Source organism: Choloepus didactylus, chromosome 3, assembly GCF_015220235.1.
Source record: "Choloepus didactylus isolate mChoDid1 chromosome 3, mChoDid1.pri, whole genome shotgun sequence".
NCBI lineage: Eukaryota > Metazoa > Chordata > Mammalia > Pilosa > Megalonychidae > Choloepus > Choloepus didactylus.
Genome location: NC_051309.1, coordinates 95,175,936 through 95,198,837, shown reverse-complemented (window position 1 = coordinate 95,198,837; position 22,902 = coordinate 95,175,936). Strand labels below are relative to the sequence as shown.

The following is a 22,902-nucleotide window of genomic DNA, read 5'->3' as shown; positions in this document are numbered from 1 at the left end:
AGAAGAAAAACAAATAACCTAACATAACCTACATTCAGGGTAAAGTTCAAACTGTTTGCCTTCTTCTTGGTCTCTACATAGTCAATACTCCCTTAATTTTTTCCTACTCTCCCTACCTGAATATCTATTGCCCTTAAACATCCACTTATTTCAAACACACATGTTGTTTATACCTTAAGAAAGTGAGGTCTCCCACTTCTAAACCATAAGAATTTTCTGATCTACTTATTTGACATTTAACTAGGAAGTGAATGATACATCTTTAGGGTATATATTTTAGTTTTCTAATTAGATTTTCTTGACGGTCATTAACTGGTGATTTGTCTTTTTGTCCTCCGAAGTGCTTTATTCCAGTGGCTCACCATTAGATTTCTGCTTAAGATGTATTGGTTCTTGGTCTGACTGGATTTCAGCCTTGAGAACACCGTGACTGGTGATTCTAGAAATCTGTAGATGTATCTAACTGTGTAGAACTTGACAAGCTAGTAAGTCATCATCAAACATTACTCAGAACCTGTTATGTGCTTCACACAGTGTTAGAAGTGGAGCAGGGTTGCTTCACTACTATCTGTCACTTTTTTCAAGGAATCTTGAAAGTTGGATGTGTCATTTTCCAAAATATATGAATGGTTTAAGAGGATACATGAAAGGAATCTAGAGGGACTTGAGCCATATTTCTTATAGATCGTGATTAGTGATCAATACCCTTTGTATACTTGACTTCTATTAAGTGATGATTCGTTTTCTTTCAGAGTTTATTTGTGCTTTTTTTTAGTCTGTAATTTCATTACCTTCATTGTGTGTATTAAATGCATACCTTAAGTTAATGAAACCCATTTTTATAGTGGGGCAGTAAGTCAGTGTTTTGTTTTTATTTGCAGTGGGGTCATGAAACCTGGTCTCAATGCTATTCTGGGACCTACAGGTGGAGGCAAATCTTCGTGAGTATTACAGAGCATAACAGAGCTTTTTCTTTGGCATTCTACTATGCTATTTAAAACCACTTTACGTAAGCAGATATTTGTTGAGCATTTACTGCATGTCCGATGTTGTTCTAGGCTCCATGGGGAACATTCAGTCGTTCTAGGTTACTGTTCTGTCCCCTGGTCTTATTAGGTCAGTCCTAGGAATAGAGGCTAATGGGGAGTAAGAGGAGGAGGATAAAAATTAAAGTGGGAAGAAGGAATATCAGGTATAAATGAAAGCTCGAATCCTAGATAAAAGAGCAAATTGTGTTGGGATCACCAAGATCAAGGCAGTAGGAAAGGATGTGGGGTAAACTTCAGCTGGAAAGTCTGTTATGGGTCAGTCTTGCTTTCATGTTTTGAGCTTTGTCATAGCGTGTAATGAAAAAAAGGAAACTGAGAATTTAAAGATATATTTAATTTTAGTTCCATCATAGAATTTCTTGCCCAGTTACTTTTCTAATTTGAGCAGGAATTGGATTCAGAGTAGATAAGAAATATGGCCTGGATTGGAGGGAAAAAATACATGTATTTCTTTTTACAGGTTGTTAGATGTTTTAGCTGCAAGGAAAGATCCACATGGATTATCTGGAGATGTTTTGATAAATGGAGCACCTCGACCTGCCAATTTCAAATGTAATTCAGGTTATGTGGTACAAGTAAGTGTCAGTGGGCCTGCATTTTAGCGTTCTTTTGTTCTTGTGTGGGTAAGAACTTTAGCAGATAGTTTTGTCTGCTTCTGGTTGATTACATGACATGCATGTGGAACCAGCTTTCTTTATACCACCTCCATAATCTCTCATAAGATTCATAGTATTAAAGGCAGGGAGATACCCCACCTCCATGGTTGCTAACATGACCACAGACATAGGGGACTGGTGGTTTGATGGGTTGAGCCCTCTACCATAAGTTTTACCCTTGGGAAGATGGTTGCTGCAAAGGAGAGGCTAGGCCTCCCTGTATTTGTGCCTAAGAGTCTCCTCCTGAATGCCTCTTTGTTGCTCAGATGTGGCCCTCTCTCTCTGGCTAAGCCAACTTGAAAGGTGAAATCACTGCCCTCCCCCCTACGTGGGATCAGACACCCAGGGAAGTGAATCTCCCTGGCAACGTGGAATATGACTCCCGGGGAGGAATGTAGACCCGGCATCGTGGGATGGAGAACATCTTCTTGACCAAAAGGGGGATGTGAAAGGAAATGAAATAAGCTTCAGTGGCAGAGAGATTCCAAAACGAGCCGAGAGATCACTCTGGTGGGCACTCTTACGCACACTTTAGACAACCTTTTTTAGGTTCTAAAGAATTGGGGTAGCTGGTGTTGGATACCTGAAACTATTAAACTACAACCCAGAACCCATGAATCTCGAAGACAGTTGTATAAAAATGTAGGTTATGAGGGGTGACAATGGGATTGGGAATGCCATAAGGACCAAACTCCACTTTGTCTAGTTTATGGATGGATGTGTAGAAAAGTAGGGGAAGGAAACAAACAGACAAAGGTACCCAGTGTTCTTTTTTACTTCAATTGCTCTTTTTCACTCTAATTATTATTCTTGTTATTTTTGTGTGTGTGCTAATGAAGGTGTCAGGGATTGATTTAGGTGATGAATGTACAACTATGTAATGGTACTGTAAACAATCGAAAGTACAATTTGTTTTGTATGACTGCGTGGTATGTGAATATATCTCAATAAAATGATGATTAAAAAAAAAAAAAAAAAGGCAGGGAGAATCTGCAACATGACCCTTTCAAGGGGAATAATATCCATTCTAGTTATCATATCGTTTCAAAAAGATATTACTCTTTTACTTTAATGCCCTACCTTGGCCTCTCCTTCCTCTAGCTTAGAAAGATGTTTTGGCAAATCCTTGTATAAAGCAATGTGGAAAGTGTCTGCTGGGGTAATTATAATTACCTGTGATCTTTTGGGTATACAGATAGGAGATGAGAATTATTCCATCGGACTTTGCATCTGTGAAATCATTTTAATTCATATAATTGAAAGTTCTTCCTTAAGTAGAACATATCTGGGATATGTTATTTTTGTGGATTAAGTTACATATCGTAAAGAATGATGATACAAGAGACTTGATGTACCTTGTTAAAATGCCATTTTGCCTTAAGGATGATGTCGTGATGGGAACTCTGACAGTGAGAGAGAATTTACAGTTCTCAGCAGCCCTTCGGCTTCCAACAACTATGATGAATCATGAGAAAAATGAACGGATTAACAAGCTCATTCAAGAATTGGGTCTGGATAAAGTGGCAGATTCCAAGGTAATATGTAAAAAACTGATAATATTGTGGCGAGCAAAAAAGATCTCATCTGTGTAGATCATATAACTCTTATGCAGAAATTTTCTATAATGTGTTTGGTCAAAAGTGGTTGCTTTATATAATGAAGAGAAAAGTGAATTAACCTGGAAAAATCTAACAATGATTGAATTCTGGAAATGAAGTATAACATGGTCTAGTGTGATTACAGATCTTGATCCTTCACTCCTAGTTGTTTTAAGTCATGCATAATCCAGTATCTTTCCTCTAGCTTTCCTTCTTCCTATTTTCTTTTCCCACTTCTAGCTATTCTTCCTTTCTTCCTCCAAGGCACTCTGTTCCATTGCTCTTGAGGTGTATTTCTGGAATTGGTAAATGACTAGAATCTCAGAGTTCTCACTCTTTACGCTTCACTTTGCTGTAAATAGGCTTCCAATCCAGTCAATTTAGGAATTTGTTTTTTTTGTTTTGTTTTTTTTTTTTTGAGTTTGCTCTTATATTTTGTTCATATTAGTGAGATCATACAATATTGTCCTTTTCTGTCTGGCTTATTTCACTCAACATAGTGTCCTCAAGGTTCATCCATGTTGTTGCATGCATCAACACTTCTTGCCTTTTTATAGCTGAATAATATTCCATCGTATGTTTGTACCACATTTTGTTTATCCATTCATCAGTTAATGGACACTTGAGTTGTTTCCATTTCTTGGCAGTTGTGAATAATGCCACTATGAACATTGGTCTGCAAGTGTCTGTTCACATCACTGCTTTCAGTTCTTCTGGGTATATACCAAGTTGCAGAATTGCTGGGTCATAGGGCACCTCAATATTTAGTTTTCTGAGGAACTGCCTGAATGTCTTCCATAGCAGCTGTACCATTTTACATTTACACCAGCAGTGAATAAGTATTCCTGTTTCTTCAGATCCTCTCCAACACTTGCAGTTTTCTGTTTGTTTGATAGTGGCCATTCTAGTATGTGTGAAATGGTATCTCATTGTGGTTTTGATTTGCATTTCCCTGTCAACTAGTGATGTTGAGCATCTTTTCATGTGCTTGTTTTCGCCGTTTATATTTCCTTGTTGGAAAAATGTGTCCCAAAGTCTTTTACCCATTTTTTTTAATTGTGTTTTTTGTCTTTTTATTGTTGAGCAGTAGGATTTCGTTACGTATTATGGATATTAAACCCTTATTGGATATATGGTTCCCAAATATTTTCTCCTATTGAGTAGGCTGCCTTTTCACCTTCTTGACAAAATCCTTTGAAGCTCAAAAGTCTTCAGTTTTGAGGAGGTGCCATTTATCTATTTTTTCTTTCATTGCCTGTGCTTTGGTTGTCAAGTCTAAGAAATCACTGCCTACCACAAGATCTTTTTTTTAATTAATCGTATTTTTTATTGTAGAATGTGACATATACAAGGAAGTGATAACTTTCCAAGTGCAATCTAGAGAGCAAATTTCAAAGAATGTTATGGGTTATGTTACAAAGTTTCAGTTATTTCCTTATTGTGAAATATAACATATATGCCAAAAGGTAATATCTTACAAAGTATGCTTTAACAAGTGGTTATATGGGAAATTTCCAAAAATGTTATCAATTACAGTACCATAGTTTCAGTTATTTCCTTATTGTGAAATATAACATATATACAAAAGGCAATAACTTTCAAATTACAATTTAACAAGTAGCTGTAGAAAAAATTTCAAAGCATGCTATGGGTTACAGTTCCAGCATTTCACTTCTTTTCTTCTAGCCATTCTAATATCCTAGCAACTAAGAAGATGAAAATTATATAGAGATTCAGTGTTCATAATCCTTTGTTAAATTCTACCTTGTCTGTTGCTATCCCTTCCTCTAGTTTAATCATTTTCCCAATCTTGGGGTTATCTAGGCAGTGACCACCCTAACTTGTTCATCTTGAAAAGGGGTATTGACTTTATGGGAAAAGGGGACACATCTGGTTGATGTTCTTGAAGAGGCTATTGTCTCTGGGTTTTGGGATTTAGCTGGCATAGGAGTTCTCTGAAGGATTTAAGTTTCTGAAGAATAAACATAGTGAGTGAAACTTATGGAGTCTCAGATAGGGATGCAGGTATTCTTTAGAGTCTTTGGGACTACTGTTGGCTTGGGCTTGTCATACTGTCTACCACAAGATCTTGAGGATTCATCCCTACATTTTCTTCTGGAAGTTTTATGGTCCTGGCTTATATTTAGATCTTTCATCCATTTTGAGTTAATTTTTGTATAAGGTGTGAGATAGGAGTCCTCTTTCATTCTTTTGGATATGGACAGCCAATTCTCCCAGTACCATTTGTTGAAGAGACTGTTCTGTCCCAGTTGTCAAAAATAAATTGAGCATAAATGTGCAGGTCCATTTCTGAACTCTCAGTTCAGTTCCATTGATAAATATGTCTATCTTAATGCCGGTACAGTTTTGACCACTGTAGGCTTGTATTATGCTTGAATGTCAGGAAGTGTGGGTATTCCAACTTTGCTCTTCTCTTTCTAAGATGTTTTTTGGCTATTCAGGGCCACTTACCCCTTCAAATAGATTTGATAATTGGCTTTTCCATTTCTTCAAAGGAGGCAGTTGGAATTTTGATTGTGATTGTGTTAATACTGTAAACCAATTTGGGTAGAATTGATCTTCTAACAATATTTAATCTTCCAATCCATGAACACAGAATGTCCTTCTATTTACTTAGGTCTTTCATTTCTTTTAGCCATGTTTTCTAGTTTTCTGAATACAAATCTTTTTCATCCTTGGTTAGATATATTCCTAGATATTTGATTCTTTTAGTTGCTATTGTAAATGGAAATTTTTTCTGATTTCCTCCTTAGATTGCTCAGTACTGGTGTATAGAAGAAACACTACTGATTTTTGTGTATTGATCTTGTATCCTTCCATTTTGCTGAACTCATTTATTAGCTCTAGTAGCTTTGTTGTAGAGTTTTTGGGACTTTCTAACTATAGGATCATGTCATCTGCAAATAGTGAAAGTTTTACTTCTTTTCCAACTTGGATGCCTTTAATTTTTCCTGTCTAATTGCTCTGGGTAGAACATCTAACACAATGCTGAATAACAGTGTTGACAGTGAGCATCCTTGTCTTTTTTCCAATCTTAAAGAGAAAGCTTCAATCTTTTACTGTTGAGTACGATATTAGTTGTGTGTTTTTCATATGTGCCCTTTATCATGTTGAGGCAGGTTCCTTTTATTCCTGTCTTTCTAACTGTTTTTATCAAGAAAGAATGCTGGATTTTGTCAAATGCCTTTTCTGCATCAATTCAGATGATCATGTGGTTTCCCAACCCCTCAATTTGTTAATATGGTGTATTACACTAATTCATTTTCTAATGTTGAATCACCCTTGCATACCTGGAATAAAACCCACTTGATCATGGTTTATAGTTCTTTTATTATTCTGTTGGATTTGATCTGCAAGTATTTTGTTGAGGGTTTTTACATTTATATTCATTAGAGAGACTGTTCTATAATTTTCTTTTCTTGTATCTTTATCTGGCTAGGTATTAGGGTGATGTTGGCTTCATAGAATGAGTTAGGTAGTGTTCCCTCCTCTTCAGTTTTTTGGAAGAGTTTGAGCGGGATTGGTATTAATTCTTCTTGGAATGATTGGTGGAATTCACCTGTAAAGCTGTCTGGTCCTGAATTTAACTTTGTTGGGAGATTTTTTGTTTGTTTGTTTGTTTTAAATACAGTTTTATTGAGGTATATTTGCATAACCTTCAGTCATCTGAAGTGTACAACCATTTATTCACTGTACCATCATATAGTTGTGCACTCATCACCAGAATCAATATTTGAACATTTTCCTTACTCCAAAAAAAAAAAAAGTAAAAAAGAAAACCTAGAATGTTCCATCCCCCTCATCCCACCCTATTTTTCATTTAATTTTTGTCCCCATTTTTCTACTCATCTACTTATCCGTACACTGGATAGAGGGACTGTGAACCACAAGGTTTTCACAATCACACATTCACATGCGTAAGCTACATAGTTATACAATCATCTTCAAGAATCAAGGCCACTGGGTTGCAGTTCAGCAGCTTCAGATATTTCCCACTAGCCATTCCAACACACTAAAACCTAAAAAGGGATATTATGTAGTGCATAAGAATGCCCTTTAGAATGACCTGTAGATTCCATTTGAAATCTCTCGCCACTGTAACTTTGTTTTGTTTCATGTCTCTTCCCCTTTTTAGTCAAGAAGATTTTCTCAGTCCCACAATGCCAGGTCCAGGCTCATCCCCAGGAGTCATGTCTGTGTTCCCAGGGAGATTTACACTCCTGAGAGTCATGTCCCACATAGAGGGAAGGGCAGTAAGTTACCCTGCCAAGTGGGCTTAGAGAGATTGAGGCCTCGTCTGAGCAACAAAGAGGTTCTCTGGAGGAAACTCTTAGGCACAATTTTTAGTAGGCTTAGCTGCTCCCTGGCAGTAACAAAGCTTCATAAGGGCAAGCCCCCAGATCGAGGGCTTGGCCTACTAATTTGGTAGCCCTCAATGTTTGTGAGAATATGAGTAATAACCTAGGAGAGGAAGTTGTTGGGAGGTGTTTGGTTTGTTGAGGTCTTGTATTTCTTCTAGAGCTAATGTGAGTTGTTCATATGTTTCTAGGAAATTGTCCATTTCATCTAGATTGCCTAATTTGCTGTCACCCGTTTGTTCATAGTATCCTCTTAGGATCTTTTTTATTTCTCTGGGTTCAATAATATTGTCCCCCCTCTAATTTCTGGTTTTATTTATTTGCATCTTCTCTCCTTTTTTGTTTGTCAGTCTAGGTAAAGGTTTGTCAGTTGTATTGATCTTCTCAAAGAGGCAACTTTTGGTTTTGTTGATTCTGTTGTGTTTTTTTTATTGTTCTCGATGCCATTAATTTCTGAGCAATCTTTGTTCTTTCTCTCCTCCTTGTTTTGGGATTAGTTTGCTGTTCTTTTTCTAGTTCCTTGGGATTTTTTTGAAAATTTGGGTAGCATTTCAGTTATTTTTCCACATTTCTTTTGGCAGTTTTATATCCTGTCCCTCCCTTCCTCTCTTTTGCTTTCTTCTACTAATATTTATTTACAGACTCTCACTCTTCCAGGTTTCAGGGGTATAGTTGTGGGTGAGAGAGACAAAAGTAATTTCTGCTTCTGTAGGCTATGTAGGAAGCAGAAATTACACGAATGAGTTAATTCAACAGCTGGATAATAGGTAGGGAAAGTCTGTTGAGAGGACCTTTGAAGCTGTAGGCGAAAATGAGTGTTTTGGATTATGATAGCTATTGTTTATTTACTGTGGTGTTCCTTATTGAAAGGTAGTGAAGAATGGGAGTATTCTATTGACTGCCGCTTCATATCTTTCTGACCATGTTTTTTGTAAAGTGTATTTCAAAACTGTGTTTATTTAGAAGAATAACTCTGTGATGACATCATTTAACACTTATTTTCATTTTATGAGTGATAGGGTGTTCTAGTTTGCTAATGTTGCAGAATGCAAAACACCAGAGATGGATGGGCTTTTATTAAACGGGGGTTTATTTTGCTACACAGTTACAGTCTTAAGGCCACAAAGCGTCCAAGGTAACACATCAGCAATCGGGTACCTTCACCGGAGGATGGCCAATGGCGTCCGGAAATCCTCTGCTAGCTAGGAAGGCAGCCGGCATCCACTCCAAAGCTCTGGCCTCAAAATGGCTTTGTCCCAGGACGTTCCTCTCCAGCAAGCTTGCTCCTCCTCAAAATGTCACTCACAGCTGCACTCAGTTCCCTCTCTTTGAGTCAGCTCATTTATATAGCTCCACTGATCAAGGCCCACCCTGAATGGGCGGGGCCACGCCTCCATGGGAACATCTCATCAGAATCATCACCCACAGCTGGGTGGGGCACATTCCAAGCAAATCCAACCAGCACCAAAATGTCTGCCCCACAAGACTACAAAGACAATGGCATTTGGGGGACATAATACATTCAAACCGGCACATAGGGTTTCCTTTGGTTTGGCTCTGTTCATTTCATCTTGTCTTTGCCGTAATATATTTTCTTCCACTCTTTTTTTTTTTTCCTATCTTTAATCAGTCATTGCCCTAAATTTCTTCCTTAGATTTCCAGGGAAAATCTACTGAAGGCACAGTTCCTGGCTTCTGCAAATTGATTTATCTAACTGATTCAAATAGTACATTTTAAAAATTTTGCATTTTGTTAAATTTTTAAACACAGCTGAAATAAATAGAGAATACTATTATTACTTGTACTGTTCACCTGGATCTCCCATTTGTTAACCTCTTTTATTCCATAATTGCTTCATCTTTTTCTTTCTGAAGTATGTTTTAAAAAGTTATAAATATCGTATTTTACCCTTGAGTACTTTTTATGCATTAGTAGAAAAAATAAGGACATACGCTCACATTCTCACAATATCATTATCACCTAATAAAACTAACTGTCTAAGTACCATCTTTGTTGAGCTATATTCATTCACATTTTCCAAATTGTCTCCAATATGTCTTCTATAGCTCTGTTGTTGATAGGATCAAATCAGGGACCATGTGTGCCATTTGATTGTTGTATCTTTGAAGACTCTTAGTACATGAATTGTTTCCTGCCTCTTGACTCCTCAAACGCAAACACACAAAGACATTGTCTAATTTGAAAAGACTGGACCAGTTGCCTTTCAGAATATCCTGCCTTCTGGATTTGTCTGAAAGAATGAGTCAGGAATTCTGTTGGGGTATAGATAGCATCAATTTGAGAAGCCTTGTGTGATTAAAGAGGTGCTAATGTGGTGTGGTAGAAAGTGGATTTTCCTAGCTGACAAGCCCACACTCTTATTGTAAATCTTCTTTGTGACTTTATGTGTGTGTTGGGGGGCGTGGCGGGGGAGGGGGTTGATGGTGGTGGTCATGGTGGTGGTAAGAATGAGAGTAAATAATAGATACTTTTACCTTTTCTTCTCCTGCCTATGTCACCCTTTTTAGATTGTGATTTCATTGTATCTTTATATAATATCTTTCAGTGTTTCAACTTATTATCTTAATACTAAATATTTGACTTGATAAGGAATATGCTCTTTTTTAAAAAACATTTTTTATTGTGAAATATAACATATATACAGAAGAATGATAAATTCCAAGATACTGTTTAACAGGTAGTTATAGAGTAAATCTCAAAGTATAGTATGGGCTATAGTTCCACAATTTCAGGTATTTCCTTTTGGGTGTTCTAATACTCTAGAAACTAAAAAAGAGATACCTACATAATGATCCAGTAGTCATAATCATTTGTTAAATCCTAGCTTCTGTTACATCTCTTCCCTCTCATTTGATATTCTCAATCTTCAGGGATATTTTGGCAATGACCATTCTAACTTCTTCATGTTGAAAAGGGGTGTCAACATTATGGGGTAGGGGAATGCAACTGGTTGATGGTCTCAGAGACTGGTACTTCTAAGTTTCACAGCTTATCTGGCATAGAAACAATCTGGAGGTTTTAAGTTTCTGGAAAATAAACTTAATAAGTAAAACTTGTATACAGTCTTAGATAGAGCCCTGGGTTTTCTTTAGGGTTTTCAGGAATACTGTTGGTAGAGGCTTAACATACCATGGCAATTTGTAATATCTGGCTGAAGCTTGCAAAAGAGTAACCTCTACAACGACTTCTTGACTCTGTTTGAAATCTCTTAGCCACTGAAACCTCATTTTTTTTTTTACCTTTATTTTTCCCTTTTTGGTGAGGAAGGCACTCTCAGTCCCTCAACGCCAGGGCCAGGCTCATCCCTGTAAGTCATGTCCCAGGAGACTTACATCCCTGAAAGTCAAGGAACATGCTCTTTGACTTTTTAGCGATGAAGGAACAGTTAAAAGCACAGGCTTTGGGCCTCTATGAGGCTTAGGCACTTAACAGCTCTATGCTGTTCCTTAGTTTAATTATCTGATGAGTGAGAAATCTACCTGGTAAATTTATTTGTTCAGAATAAACAAGAATAATGAGATTAAGTGTGTCATACAGAGCTGGTATGTATTAGGAGCTCACCAAATAATAGTAGCTGTTGTTATTATTAATAAAGATTTGTGTTTCAGGTTGGAACACAGTTCATCCGCGGTGTGTCTGGAGGAGAAAGGAAAAGGACAAGTATCGGAATGGAGCTTATTACTGATCCCTCTATCTTATTCCTGGATGAGCCCACAACTGGTTTAGATTCAAGCACAGCAAATGCAGTCCTTTTGCTCCTGAAGAGGTAGATGCTCTGGAACATTATTCTTTTTTATTCATGAAATATCTGAGCACCTACTATGTAGCAGACATTTTTCTTGGTGCAAGGGATTCAGCAGTGAGCACAACAACAATCTTCCTTCACTAGTGGAGAGAAATGGTCAATAAACCAGTAAATGTTACCAAGAAAAATGAAGCAGGGTAAGATTATAGAGAAGGATGGCTGTGGTGTGGAAGAGGTACCATTTTATATAACAGTTGATCAGGGAAGACCTCAATGATGCAAGTGAGACCTGGCTGTCTAGGAGAAAGGAGTTCTATTTGGGTGGAATAACCAGTGGCTTTAATACAGAGCAGGCCTCTTGTATTTGGAGCATCAGGGAGACCAAAGGGACTGGAACTTAGTGACCTAGGAGGAGTGGGGAATGGTTAGAATTGGACATAAAGATGGAATTGGGTGTGAGGCAGATCAAATAGATCTGGGAGGCCACTGTAAGAACTATAGCTTTCACTGTCTGTGGCTGACATGGAAAGCCCTTAGAGAGTTTTAAAATAAGAGGAGTGGCAGCTGTGTAGAGAAAAGACTTAATTTGGGCAAGGGTGAGTGCAGGGAAGCCAGTAAGGGGGCTGATCAGTTGAGACATGATGATAGCTTTGACTAGGATGGTAGTGAGGTGGTAAGAAATGGTTGGATTCTGGATATGTTTTGAAGATAGAACCAACAGGATTAGCTCATAAATTAGTCCTGGGATGTGATTATTGAGAGGATGACACCTAAGATTTGGAGCCTGAAAAACAGGGAAAATGGAGTAACAGGAATGGAATTTCCTTTTATCAAGAAACAAGACTGCAAGAAGAACATGTTTAGAGGAGAAATTTCGAAAGTCCAGTTTGGAGAATCTTTTTTAAAAAATCAGTTTTAAAAGTAAATAAAAAATTGTTTCAAACCTGCAGAAAAATTACAAGAATAGTACAAGGAATTTCTATGTCCCCTCACATAGATTCCCCAACTGGTTCCATTTCACCACATTTCCTTCTCACCCCTTTCTCCCTCCCCAACTAGTCTTTTTCTGACATTATACTCCATTGCTCCAAAAATCAAGGGCACTCCTTTGTTAGTATTGCATAAACCTCCCAATTAGGAAGTCAACACTGATGCTATCATCAATAGACTCCATTCAGACGTCACCAGCTAGCCCAGCAACGTCTCTTTTTCCGTTCTGACTCAGGATCCTTCCAGGAACACGTCTTTTATAGTCTCTTCTAATCTGGAACTGTTCTTCAGTCTTTCCCTGTCTCCCATGTCCTTGAGAGTCTTGGAAAGTACATTTTGCAGGGCGACCCTCAACCTGGGTCCATGTGATATGTCTTCGTGACCAGACTCAGGTCATGCATTCTTGGCCCGGACACCGCAGTAGTCACGCTCTGCTCTGCTCAGTGCATCACGTCAAAGGTGCATGATTTTGACTTCTCCCACGACTGGTGTTGTTAACCTTGATCACTTGGTTGTGGTGGTATCTGCTGGTTTTTGCCACAGTCAAATCACTATTTTTCCCTTTGTAATTGATTAGTATTCTGTGGGGAGATAACCAGCATTATGACAGTATTCCATTCCTCACTGCATGCGCTGACCACTCCTGCCTGTATCAGCTACTAGTCTGATGGCTGCCAGTGGGTGATATTCTATTTCCATCATCTTTCTACATATTTCTGTTGGCTTTCCACTGTAAGGAAAAGGTTTTCCTTCTCAATTTATTTATTCATATTTGCTCATGTTCCTGTTCAATTCCATGGATTATAATCATTATTTTTATGATTAAATGAACCCTGATTTGGCTAGTTACAGAGCCCCTTCAGTCAGGCGTATGTGTGTTTTTGACACATCCCCATAATTTTTCAAGCATTTCTTTACTTTATGGTCAAGAAGACATTCCAGACTCATCTTCTACTTTTCCTGTACCAGGTATTTCTCCAAGGAGCCCTGTTTCCTTCTGGCACAGTGAATATTTGGAAAACCAAGATCTGGTTGCTCAGTACTCTCTGCTTAGTGCATCATTGCTTCTAGATCTGCTCAGAGTCAGGAAGTAAACACATGTACATGTGTTCATGTATTTTTTAATATAGAAAGATGCACATACATCTATAGCTATTGCTGTATCTGTCAGTGTATACATATTTAAAAATCTGAGTTCATTATACTATTTCCAATTCCTAACATGTCAGTGTTGTTTTTAGTCTCTACCCATTCCATGTTTGTAAATTCCTTTTTAGACAATGAGAAACTTGGCTCCCATTCTCTCAATATTTTTACTTACTTGCTCAATCAATTAACTTATTTGCTCCCAGCCACTGTGGCTACTTCTCTGTAGATTCCCTCCTCCGTTGCACTCCTTAAGCTGCCAGCACATCGCTTTCACATAGCATTCCCTTCCTATCACTGCCCTACTTTTTCTGATAGTAAGTCTCTAATGCCAGGATGAGAAGAAAAGGGAAAATGGGAAGAAAGGTTGATTTTAGACAACCTAAGTTTGAGATGTCAATTACACATGTAAGTTAAGGTCTGAGTAATGGGTCTGGAGTTCAGATTCAGTTAGAGAGTACATCCATGGCTTTTATATTTTTCTCTAACTCTGTTAACAGTGTTCATTACAGAATGATGAATCAATATGAAATAGTATATTTTCTTTATGTTTCCACCTAGTTACCACCCAAGGATCCTTCTTCATACTTGGAAAGCTCTAACACAGCCCTTCTCAAGCCCTACTGTGATAGTAATGAGCTGGGGTTTTGTTCAAATGCAGATTTTGTTTCCATAGCTCCAAAATTGAGCCTAAGATTCTGTTTCTAACAGGAGAGACTGATGCTATTGGTACTCAGACCAAACTTTGCATAGTAAGACTCCAACACAAACCCACTTCCCAGCTTTGAATCATTTACCTGCTCCTTATTTTACCTACTGATGAAAGTTTCAGCTTCTGAAAGAGAGGCTTCATCATTGGACTAGTTTTTTTGCTGCAGTCTCTTTAGATACCTTCTACCCATCCCCACAACTCCAACACACACACACACCTTGCTCTGCAACAACTCTGAACTTCTTGTAATTTCCTGAATAGACACGCTTTTTCACTATGAATGGGCAAACTTTGTTTGCTGTGGTCCTTCTACCTGGAGTACCCTTTCCCTTTCTTCACTGAGCTTTCTCCTGTTGGTCCCCTTGATATGTTTAGGCTGGGTTATAGCCTCCTATTTTGCTTGAAAAGGAACCCTTAGCTACTTCTGTTAAAGTCCATATTGTATTCAAATTATTTATCTACTGTCTTGATCCTCTTCCAGCCAGGGCAACCCTGTATAAACTGGTAGCATACAGTAGGTGGTTAAAAAGTGCTTAGAAATTTAAGTGATTCTTCTCATAACATATTTTAAAAGTTTTTAAACACTAATTTTGGCCTTTGTTTCTTCAACCTATAAGCAGTAATTCCTATGAAAGGGTAGTTTAGCTATGCTTGGGCCATTGAATTAGATCCTGCATAAAACCCCAACTCTGCTAACATGCTAACTGTGACCCATCTGTTAAAATGGGTCTCTAAGCCTCATCTGTAAAATGAAGGCAATAATCATATTGGTACCAAATCATAACAATCTTGGGAAAATTTACAAGATTTTATAAGAAATTTACAAAATTTACAAGATTAATAGAAAGTGTTTAGCCAAAGACATAGTAACTGCTCAGTAATGTTAACTGTATTATTAGGGCAGAAGAAAGAAGACCAATTCATAAAGAGCCAGAAGACTTAAATGATCAGTGAGAATGGTGTATCAGACCATTGTTTAAATCTTTAGTCCATAATAGTAGATCTCAAACTTGAATGTGCTTAGAAATTACCAGGTGTGCTTCTTAAATATATGCATTCCCTAGACCAGCTGCCGAGGATTCTAGTTCAGTGGGTCTGGGACAAATGCCCAGGAATCTGCATTTTTAACTGTAATCTAGTTGATTCTTGACTGTCCATGTACCACATTTAAAGAAACCCTAGTCTTTGAATTTTAGGTTCCCTAACTATAAGGTAGATAATATGACATGAGAAATCAACAATATAAAATCTAGATGATTCAGGAACAAATGATCTAAAGGCAGAATTGAAGTATTTTACCAGGACATGCAGATGTTCCAGATGTTTAATGACTCGTTATTTTCTCACTTTTAACTTTAGGATGTCTAAACAGGGACGAACAATCATCTTTTCCATTCATCAGCCTCGTTATTCCATCTTCAAGTTGTTTGATAGCCTCACCTTACTGGCCTCAGGAAGACTAATGTTCCATGGGCCTGCTTCAGAGGCCTTGGGGTACTTTGCATCAGCGGGTATGGTTGACTTTTTCATGCAGTAATAGCATCCTGAAAGTGAACAAAGGGGGTGAACAGGAGTGCTGTTTAATCTTTGGGTGGAAGTACCATAGTTTCCAGTACTCCAAAACATCTCTGGTCAGTTTGTGCTAGAATTGTCTTCATTTTGCAGCACTTGCGTCTTGCGTAGATCTCTTTCCTGTCCTAATTGACTAGATTTGCATGTGTGTATAGGTATGCTTCCCAGTTTGGTGACCTTTTCCTAAAAAGTTCATTAATTAATGGGTTGGCCTCACATGCACTTATTCTGTCAGTTGAACATTTTTGGAAAAGCCTGTTAATACCCTCAAATCATTGTCTTCTTGACTGTATAACAGATCAGGCTTTATCATTTTTCTCCCTTGTACATAATGTCGGTCTGCCTTGATGAGGGTTCATGGACATGTAAATTAATTTTTTAGGTATATTAGATTGCAGATTTAGGCCTTGAGTGGGTGTGAGTCACTGGCATGGCTAATCATAAATCTGACTTTGATGGGCCAACTTCTCTGACAATTCTGGATGCTTGATTCTTTCCCTTTCAAATGGAAATGTGTAATTTTCCATGGGACATTATGCAGTCTGCTTCATTTTGGAAATATCTGGTTATGAGTATACAGCAGTACCATGACCCTAAATTTGTTTTTATTTAGCTTCTATCTTTTTAAAATAGTCATGCCTCCATTGGTCTAGGGAGAGTTGCATTCAGATGATCATGCCACACAAGAAATTGAGGTATGGGTTCAAGTGTTCTGGGTTGGCCAGTTTCTCTTGGAAATGCTGCTCTGGTGATTTGTTTTCTATGTTGGAATTGCAGCAGCATAGCAGATGATAATTTAGATTTCCAAATTTGGTAGGTGGAGAAGCAGTCTTTGCTGTTCAGACGGTCCCTAGGTAGACTGAGAGAGAAGAGTACCATGGGCCTTCCCTGAGCGTAACCCTGCTGTGCCCTAAGCTGGGTTTTCCTTTTTGCCTTGCTTTAAGAAGCATTAGTTCCAGCTATTTTTTTCCAACTTTTTTTTTCTTGGACCTATATTTAGATTTTTGGTGAAGTATTGATAAGCACCACAGCATATTGATAGCTGCTTCAGGTCTTGTGAGGGTAAGGACCAAGCACTAAAGTAAGACTTTCCAGAAGTTCAACATCACTTTGGAGTCTGTTGTTTTTCCCCCTGGGAGACAGAGAATTGTTGAACTATTATGTGGTTGAAAATATAAGAAGATTGGGTAAATTAGGGGAGAAGAATCAAAGAAAGAAGATAAGGGTAAGTTGACAAATTCTTTCTCCTTCAGCTGGTCATTTTCACCCCCTGAAAGTGAGTCCTCCTTATTTTCCAAGACCATCAAGTCTGTGTACCTGGCTTGCCTTCTTTTGTAGGTTACCATTGTGAGCCTTATAATAACCCTGCAGACTTCTTCCTGGATGTCATTAATGGAGACTCTTCTGCTGTGGTATTCAACAGAACGGAAGAAGACAGTGAAGGTACGTGAATCTGTTAGGTTTACAGATTTTTAAAGTTCAGATTCACAGATTTTTTTTCCTAATTGAATTGGCCCAAATTTGGCAATGAGGTGGCTCATTCAAACAAGGCTTTGTGAATTTATGTCAATGCAATGGTCTGATACCAGTCCATCTGTATTGGTTTTGTGGTCCATGAGTGCTGTGGGCATTTATGATTTAGTTTATAAATGCACCTGCTATCAATTCTAAGCAGGAATTTCCATTACAAAGTAAACATGCTTATTGTTTATATAGTGTTTTGAAATAAGGAACTTGGCAATTAATGCATTCTCACATGGTAAAGGACAAAGGCCAGGTTTTTGTATTAAGAATTATAACTCCCATGCTAAGAAGTCTATTTTTAAAAGAATTAGGGCAAGGTCCAAATATTATAGTTAGGAAGAGGTCAGTGGGTTTCTCTGTATCTGTAAGTTTATGGAAATAGTCATTTATTTTTCTGATGTGTAAAATAATGACAGATCCTAGAATTTTCTATCCTCAAACTTTAAAGTTAAGGCCTTAGGGAAGAATCTAAGAAAAGGGTAACAGAAAAATTGGCTAAATCCGTTGTTATCCTGCTAATCATGTTTACCTTCTTTATCTGCTTTTATTCTGAAGCCGAGGGAGCTGACGAAGATGCCAGAGGAGATAAGCCCCTAATACATAAATTAGCTGAGTTTTATGTCAATTCCACCTTCTTCAGAGAAATGAAAGCGGAATTAGAGGAACTCTCAGTGGGTCAGAAAAAGAAGAGCTTAGCCTTCAAGGAGATTTCCTACGCCACCTCATTTTGTCACCAACTCAGATGGGTTTCCAGACGTTCATTCAAAAACTTACTGGGTAATCCCCAGGCCTCTATAGCTCAGGTAACCTGACAGATGGTCAACAGTAACATTGTAATATACCTCCATTAAATGCAACAAAGGCAATATGCCAATGCTAAATGTATATGAGAGGGGGATATAGGGGAGGGATATGGGATTCTTGGTAGTGGTGTTATTTGCTGTCCTTACTAGTATATTGTAATGTATGACGTTATTTTTCTTTTTATCATTTTTTTCTTATTGCTAAAAAAAAAACAATTTTTCTTGTAGTAATCAATATGTTCAAGTGCTGATTGTGGTGATAAATGTACAACTTTATGATGATACCAAAAAAAAAAAAAGATTCTTTTAATTATGTTCTGAAATGTTCATGTGGGAATGTGAGGGTTTGATATAATCAACTTCAGGATTATGCTTATCATCTTCCCACCCTTCCATTTGTTATCCCCACTCAGTCTGGGATAGAGAAGCTGTCAATAGAACAAGTGAAACACAATTAAGTTTTTGTTTATGAAAAGCTTTCTTTTAGTGGTTTCTTGGACTGCTTAATTCAGAATTTTTGTTGATATAGGCAAATTGTAAGGGGTAGTACTTGTAGAAAAAATACTTTTTCAAAAATTAAGTAAAGTATATGTTTAGCCACATTTGAGGTTTTCTAGTAGCTGTACACTTTCATTCACTGATTTATTCAGAAAATCCTTATTGATCATTGTACTCCTTTCTGGGGTCTCGCATATAGCAGCGAACAAAATCGGCAGAAACAAAAGTCCTGATCCCATGGAGTTTATTTGCTTATGAACATAAGACAGTAAGTGAATCAAGACAGAAAACAAAACTTATAGTATTGCAGATGGTTAAAAGGGGCTGTGGAGGAAATTTAACAGGGACGGTGTGCAGAAAGAAAAAGAGCAGAAAGGGGAAAGGGAGGGAGAGGTATGGAGAAGGGCTGGTTTGTACAGTCTTTTTAAATCAGTGGTCAGGGAAGCCTTCACTTAGCTACCTAGCATTGGATACACCTGTTGGTAGTGTGGGGCAGATTGCTGTCTGATGGAAGAGCCTGTGTGTACTTGCTGTTCCTTTAATTGGCCTTCCTTATTTAGTGCTTCTATTTTTAGGAGAGCACAAGATACCTCAAAGAGATTGCAATTTGTACAAAAGTAGTTAGCAAACTTAGGTTCCATAAAATAATCTAAGGCTATTCACTGTTAGATTAATTTTCTCTTAAAATGAGATAATGTTCTTTTCCTCCTTTGGCTCTGTTAATGGTTGTTAGACATTGCTCCTTTTTTGTTTTTCTGTTATTCCAGACTCCACTGCCACACAAAATACTACTGTTCCCCACATTTGTCTGTCCTTTCTGAAGAAACCAATTTAGGTGTTTATTTTTATTTATCAATCATTAAATTTCTCTTGAGTACTAAATGATGGCATATTATTGGCTCTAATGAAATACTACTTTTTTTTTTAACACATGCACCACAATTTTCATACTTAAATCCCATTGCCTTCTAATTTTTTTTCTTAATTCAATTTTTTTAATAATTCAATTTTATTGAGATATATTCACATACCATGCAGTCATACAAAGCCTACAATCAGTTGTTCACAGTATCATACAGTTGTGAGTCTATCACCGAAATCAATTTTTGAACCTTTTCATTACCACACACACAAAAGTGATAAGAATAAAAATTAAAGAGAAAAAGAACAAGTAAAGTAAAAAAGAACACTGGGTGCCTCCCCCCCTCCTCATTTTTTCTACTCATCCATGCATAAACTGGACAAAGGGGAGTGTGGTCCATATGGCTTTCCCAATCACATTATCACTCCTCATAAGCTACATTTTTATACAATTGTCTTCAAGATTCAAGGGTTCTGGGTTGTAGTTTGATAGTTTCAGGTATTTACTACTAGCTATTCCAATTCATTAGAACCTAAAAAGGGTTGTCTATACTATGCGTAAGAGTGCCCACCAGAGTGACCTCTCGGCTCCTTTCGGAATCTCTCTGCCACTGAAGCTTATTTCATTTCCTTTCACATCCCCCTTTTGGTCAAGAAGATGTTCTCCATCCCATGATGCCAGGTCTAGATTCCTCCTTGGGAGTCATATTCCACGTTGCCAGGGAGATTTACACCCCTGGATGTCAGATCCCACGTAGCGGGAAGGGCAGTGATTTCACCTGCCACGTTCACTTAGCTAGAGAGAGGGCCACATCTGAGCAACAAAGAGGCATTCAGGAGGAGACTCTTAGGCACAATTATAGGGAGGCTTAGCCTCTCCTTTGCAGCAACAGTCTTCCCAAGGGCTAGTCCTGTGGTAGAGGGCTCAGCCCATCAAACCACCAGTCTCTGATGTCTATGAGCACATCAGCAACCATTGAGGTGGGGAAGTCCATAACCCCTGCATTCTCCCCCAGCTCCTCAGGGAGGCTCTGAATATTTTTTTCATTTTTTTTTTTAATTAACTCTTTTTTAAATTAACTATTAACTATATCCAAAAAAAATTTTTTTTAAAAACTTACAATAAAAAAACATTTCAAACCAACCAACACAAGGGAATAAGACAAAGACAACTAATCTAAAATAACTACTTTACTTCCAACACGTTCCTACTCTACCCCAAGAAAATAACCTAATATAGCAACATTTCTGTGAACTTGTTCCTACCATGCCCGCCAGAAATTAACAAACCATAGTCATTCCTGGGCATTCCCAGAATGTTAAATTTACCCACGATAGCTTATCTGTTCTTATTGGGTTATTAAATGATATAATTTGTTTTTAATTTGAGAAGTTGTAGGTTATAGAAAAACTGTGTAGAGTTCCCACCTGCCCGCCCCTACCCCCTTTTATTAACACTTGGCTTTAATGTGGTGCATTTGTTACAAGTAAAGATTATTATTATAATTGTACTATTAACTACAATCCATAGTTTACATTAGGGTTCACTGTGTTGTATGTACTACATTTTGTTTTGTTTTAAAATTTTTATTCTAGGAACATATACACAACCTAACATTTCCTCCTTTTAACCACATTCAAATATGTAATTTGTTGCTGTTTCCTTCTATGTTTCAATATCGAGAACCTATTCCTGTTTAAGACATACTGCTAATTGCTCCCAACATTTTTAGTGCTTTTATTTGGCATTTCTATCAGAACATAGGCTCTTTTGTGTTATGCAGATCAAGGACACATTTTTATTCTTTTGGAGTAGACAATGTTATTTGGAAACAAGTCTGCTCAATGAGATCAACATGGGCAACTCATTGTTCAACAACGAAATGATGTAGTGGAGTTGATTTTGTATTTGTGTGTGATTTATGGATCAGATTTTCTTTTTTTCTTTTTTTAAATTGTAAAGTCAATTTTTCTTGCCTCTGAAAATGTTTTATAAGTGTCTTGTCCAAGCAGCATACATGGCAGTTCTGGGCAGCTCTGGGCAGGGGCATTTCCAGTACACTGGGATTCTGCATCATTTGGTGCCTTGCTTCATTCAGATGCAAACTCCAGGCCCAATGCTTCCAGGTTGCATTGTCTAGTCTTCTTGACTCTTTAGTGAACGCAGTTCCGCAAGAGGAATTCCAACGATGTTCAGATCAGTGAACAAAATTAAGATAGAACCTTTTCTCTCTGAGAGCATCTACCTACAGGGCTAACCCTTTTTAAGATTTGTAAATACTAGAATGTTAGCCTAGGGCAGGAGTAGGCAAACTTTTTTTGGGTAAAGGCTCAGACAGTAAATAATTTGTCTATGTAGCACATACAGTCTTTGTCTTCACTGTTCAACCCTGCCAATATAGCATGAAAACAGCCATAGACAAATCATTAAATGAATGGACATAGATGTGTTCCAAATAAACTCCCTTTATAAAAGCTAATCCAGTTAATTCCTCAATTTTTACTCTCTCTTCTCTTTTAATATAGGTATTTAGGGCAATAAATTTCCTTCTTAGCACTGCCAATCTGTTCTAGTTTGCTAATGCTGCCAGGATGCAAAACACGAGAGATGGATTGGCTTTTATAAAGGGGGTTTATTTGGTTACATAGTTACAGTCTTAAGGCCATAGTGTCCAAGGTAAGTCATCAACAATCAGGTACCTTCACTGGAGGATGGCCAATGGTGTCCGGAAAACCTCTGTTAGCCGGGAATGCTCATAGCTGGCGTCCGCTCCAGAGTTTTGGTTTCAAAATGGCTTTCTCCCAGGATGTTCCTCTCTAGGCTGCAGTTCCTCAAAAATGTCACTCTTAGTTGCACTTGGGATATTTGGCCTCTTTAAGCTTCTCTGAAGCAAGAGTCTGCTTTCAACAGCTGTCTTCAAACTGTCTCTCATCTGCAGCTCCTGTGCTTTCTTCAAAGTGTCCCTCTTGGCTGTAGCTCTTCTTCAAAATGTCACTCACAGCTGCACTGAGTTCCCTCTGCCCGTCAGCTCATTTATATGGCTCCAGTGATCAAGGCCCGCCCTGAATGGGTGGGACCATGTCTCCATGGAAATATCTCATCAGAGTTATCACCTACAGTTGGGTGGGGCACATTTCCATGCAAATCTAATCAGCACCAAGATGTCTGCCCCACAAGACTGCATCAAAGAATATGGCTTTTTCTGGGGGACATAATACATTCAAACTGGCACAGATGGATATATCTTTGCTTATACATACATCTATTGACAAATCTTTGGGCTGTTTCTGCTTCTCACTATTGTCATTGTGAATAAAGCTGCTATGAACATTTCTTTACAAGTTTA

At 37.9% G+C, this 22,902-nt stretch overlaps 1 protein-coding gene across 1 annotated transcript in view; it reads left to right on the top strand.

The window, feature by feature from the left end:
- The window catches only part of LOC119529633 (broad substrate specificity ATP-binding cassette transporter ABCG2-like), a 42,452-nt gene that overhangs the window by 7,984 nt on the left and 11,566 nt on the right, over positions 1–22,902 (top strand). The window contains exons 2-8 of the mRNA XM_037830229.1: positions 882–941; positions 1,510–1,624; positions 3,088–3,240; positions 11,313–11,470; positions 15,657–15,808; positions 17,208–17,312; positions 17,949–18,196. Coding sequence (XP_037686157.1) covers positions 882–941; positions 1,510–1,624; positions 3,088–3,240; positions 11,313–11,470; positions 15,657–15,808; positions 17,208–17,312; positions 17,949–18,196 — 991 coding nt within the window. The remainder of the gene's footprint in view (positions 1–881; positions 942–1,509; positions 1,625–3,087; positions 3,241–11,312; positions 11,471–15,656; positions 15,809–17,207; positions 17,313–17,948; positions 18,197–22,902) is intronic.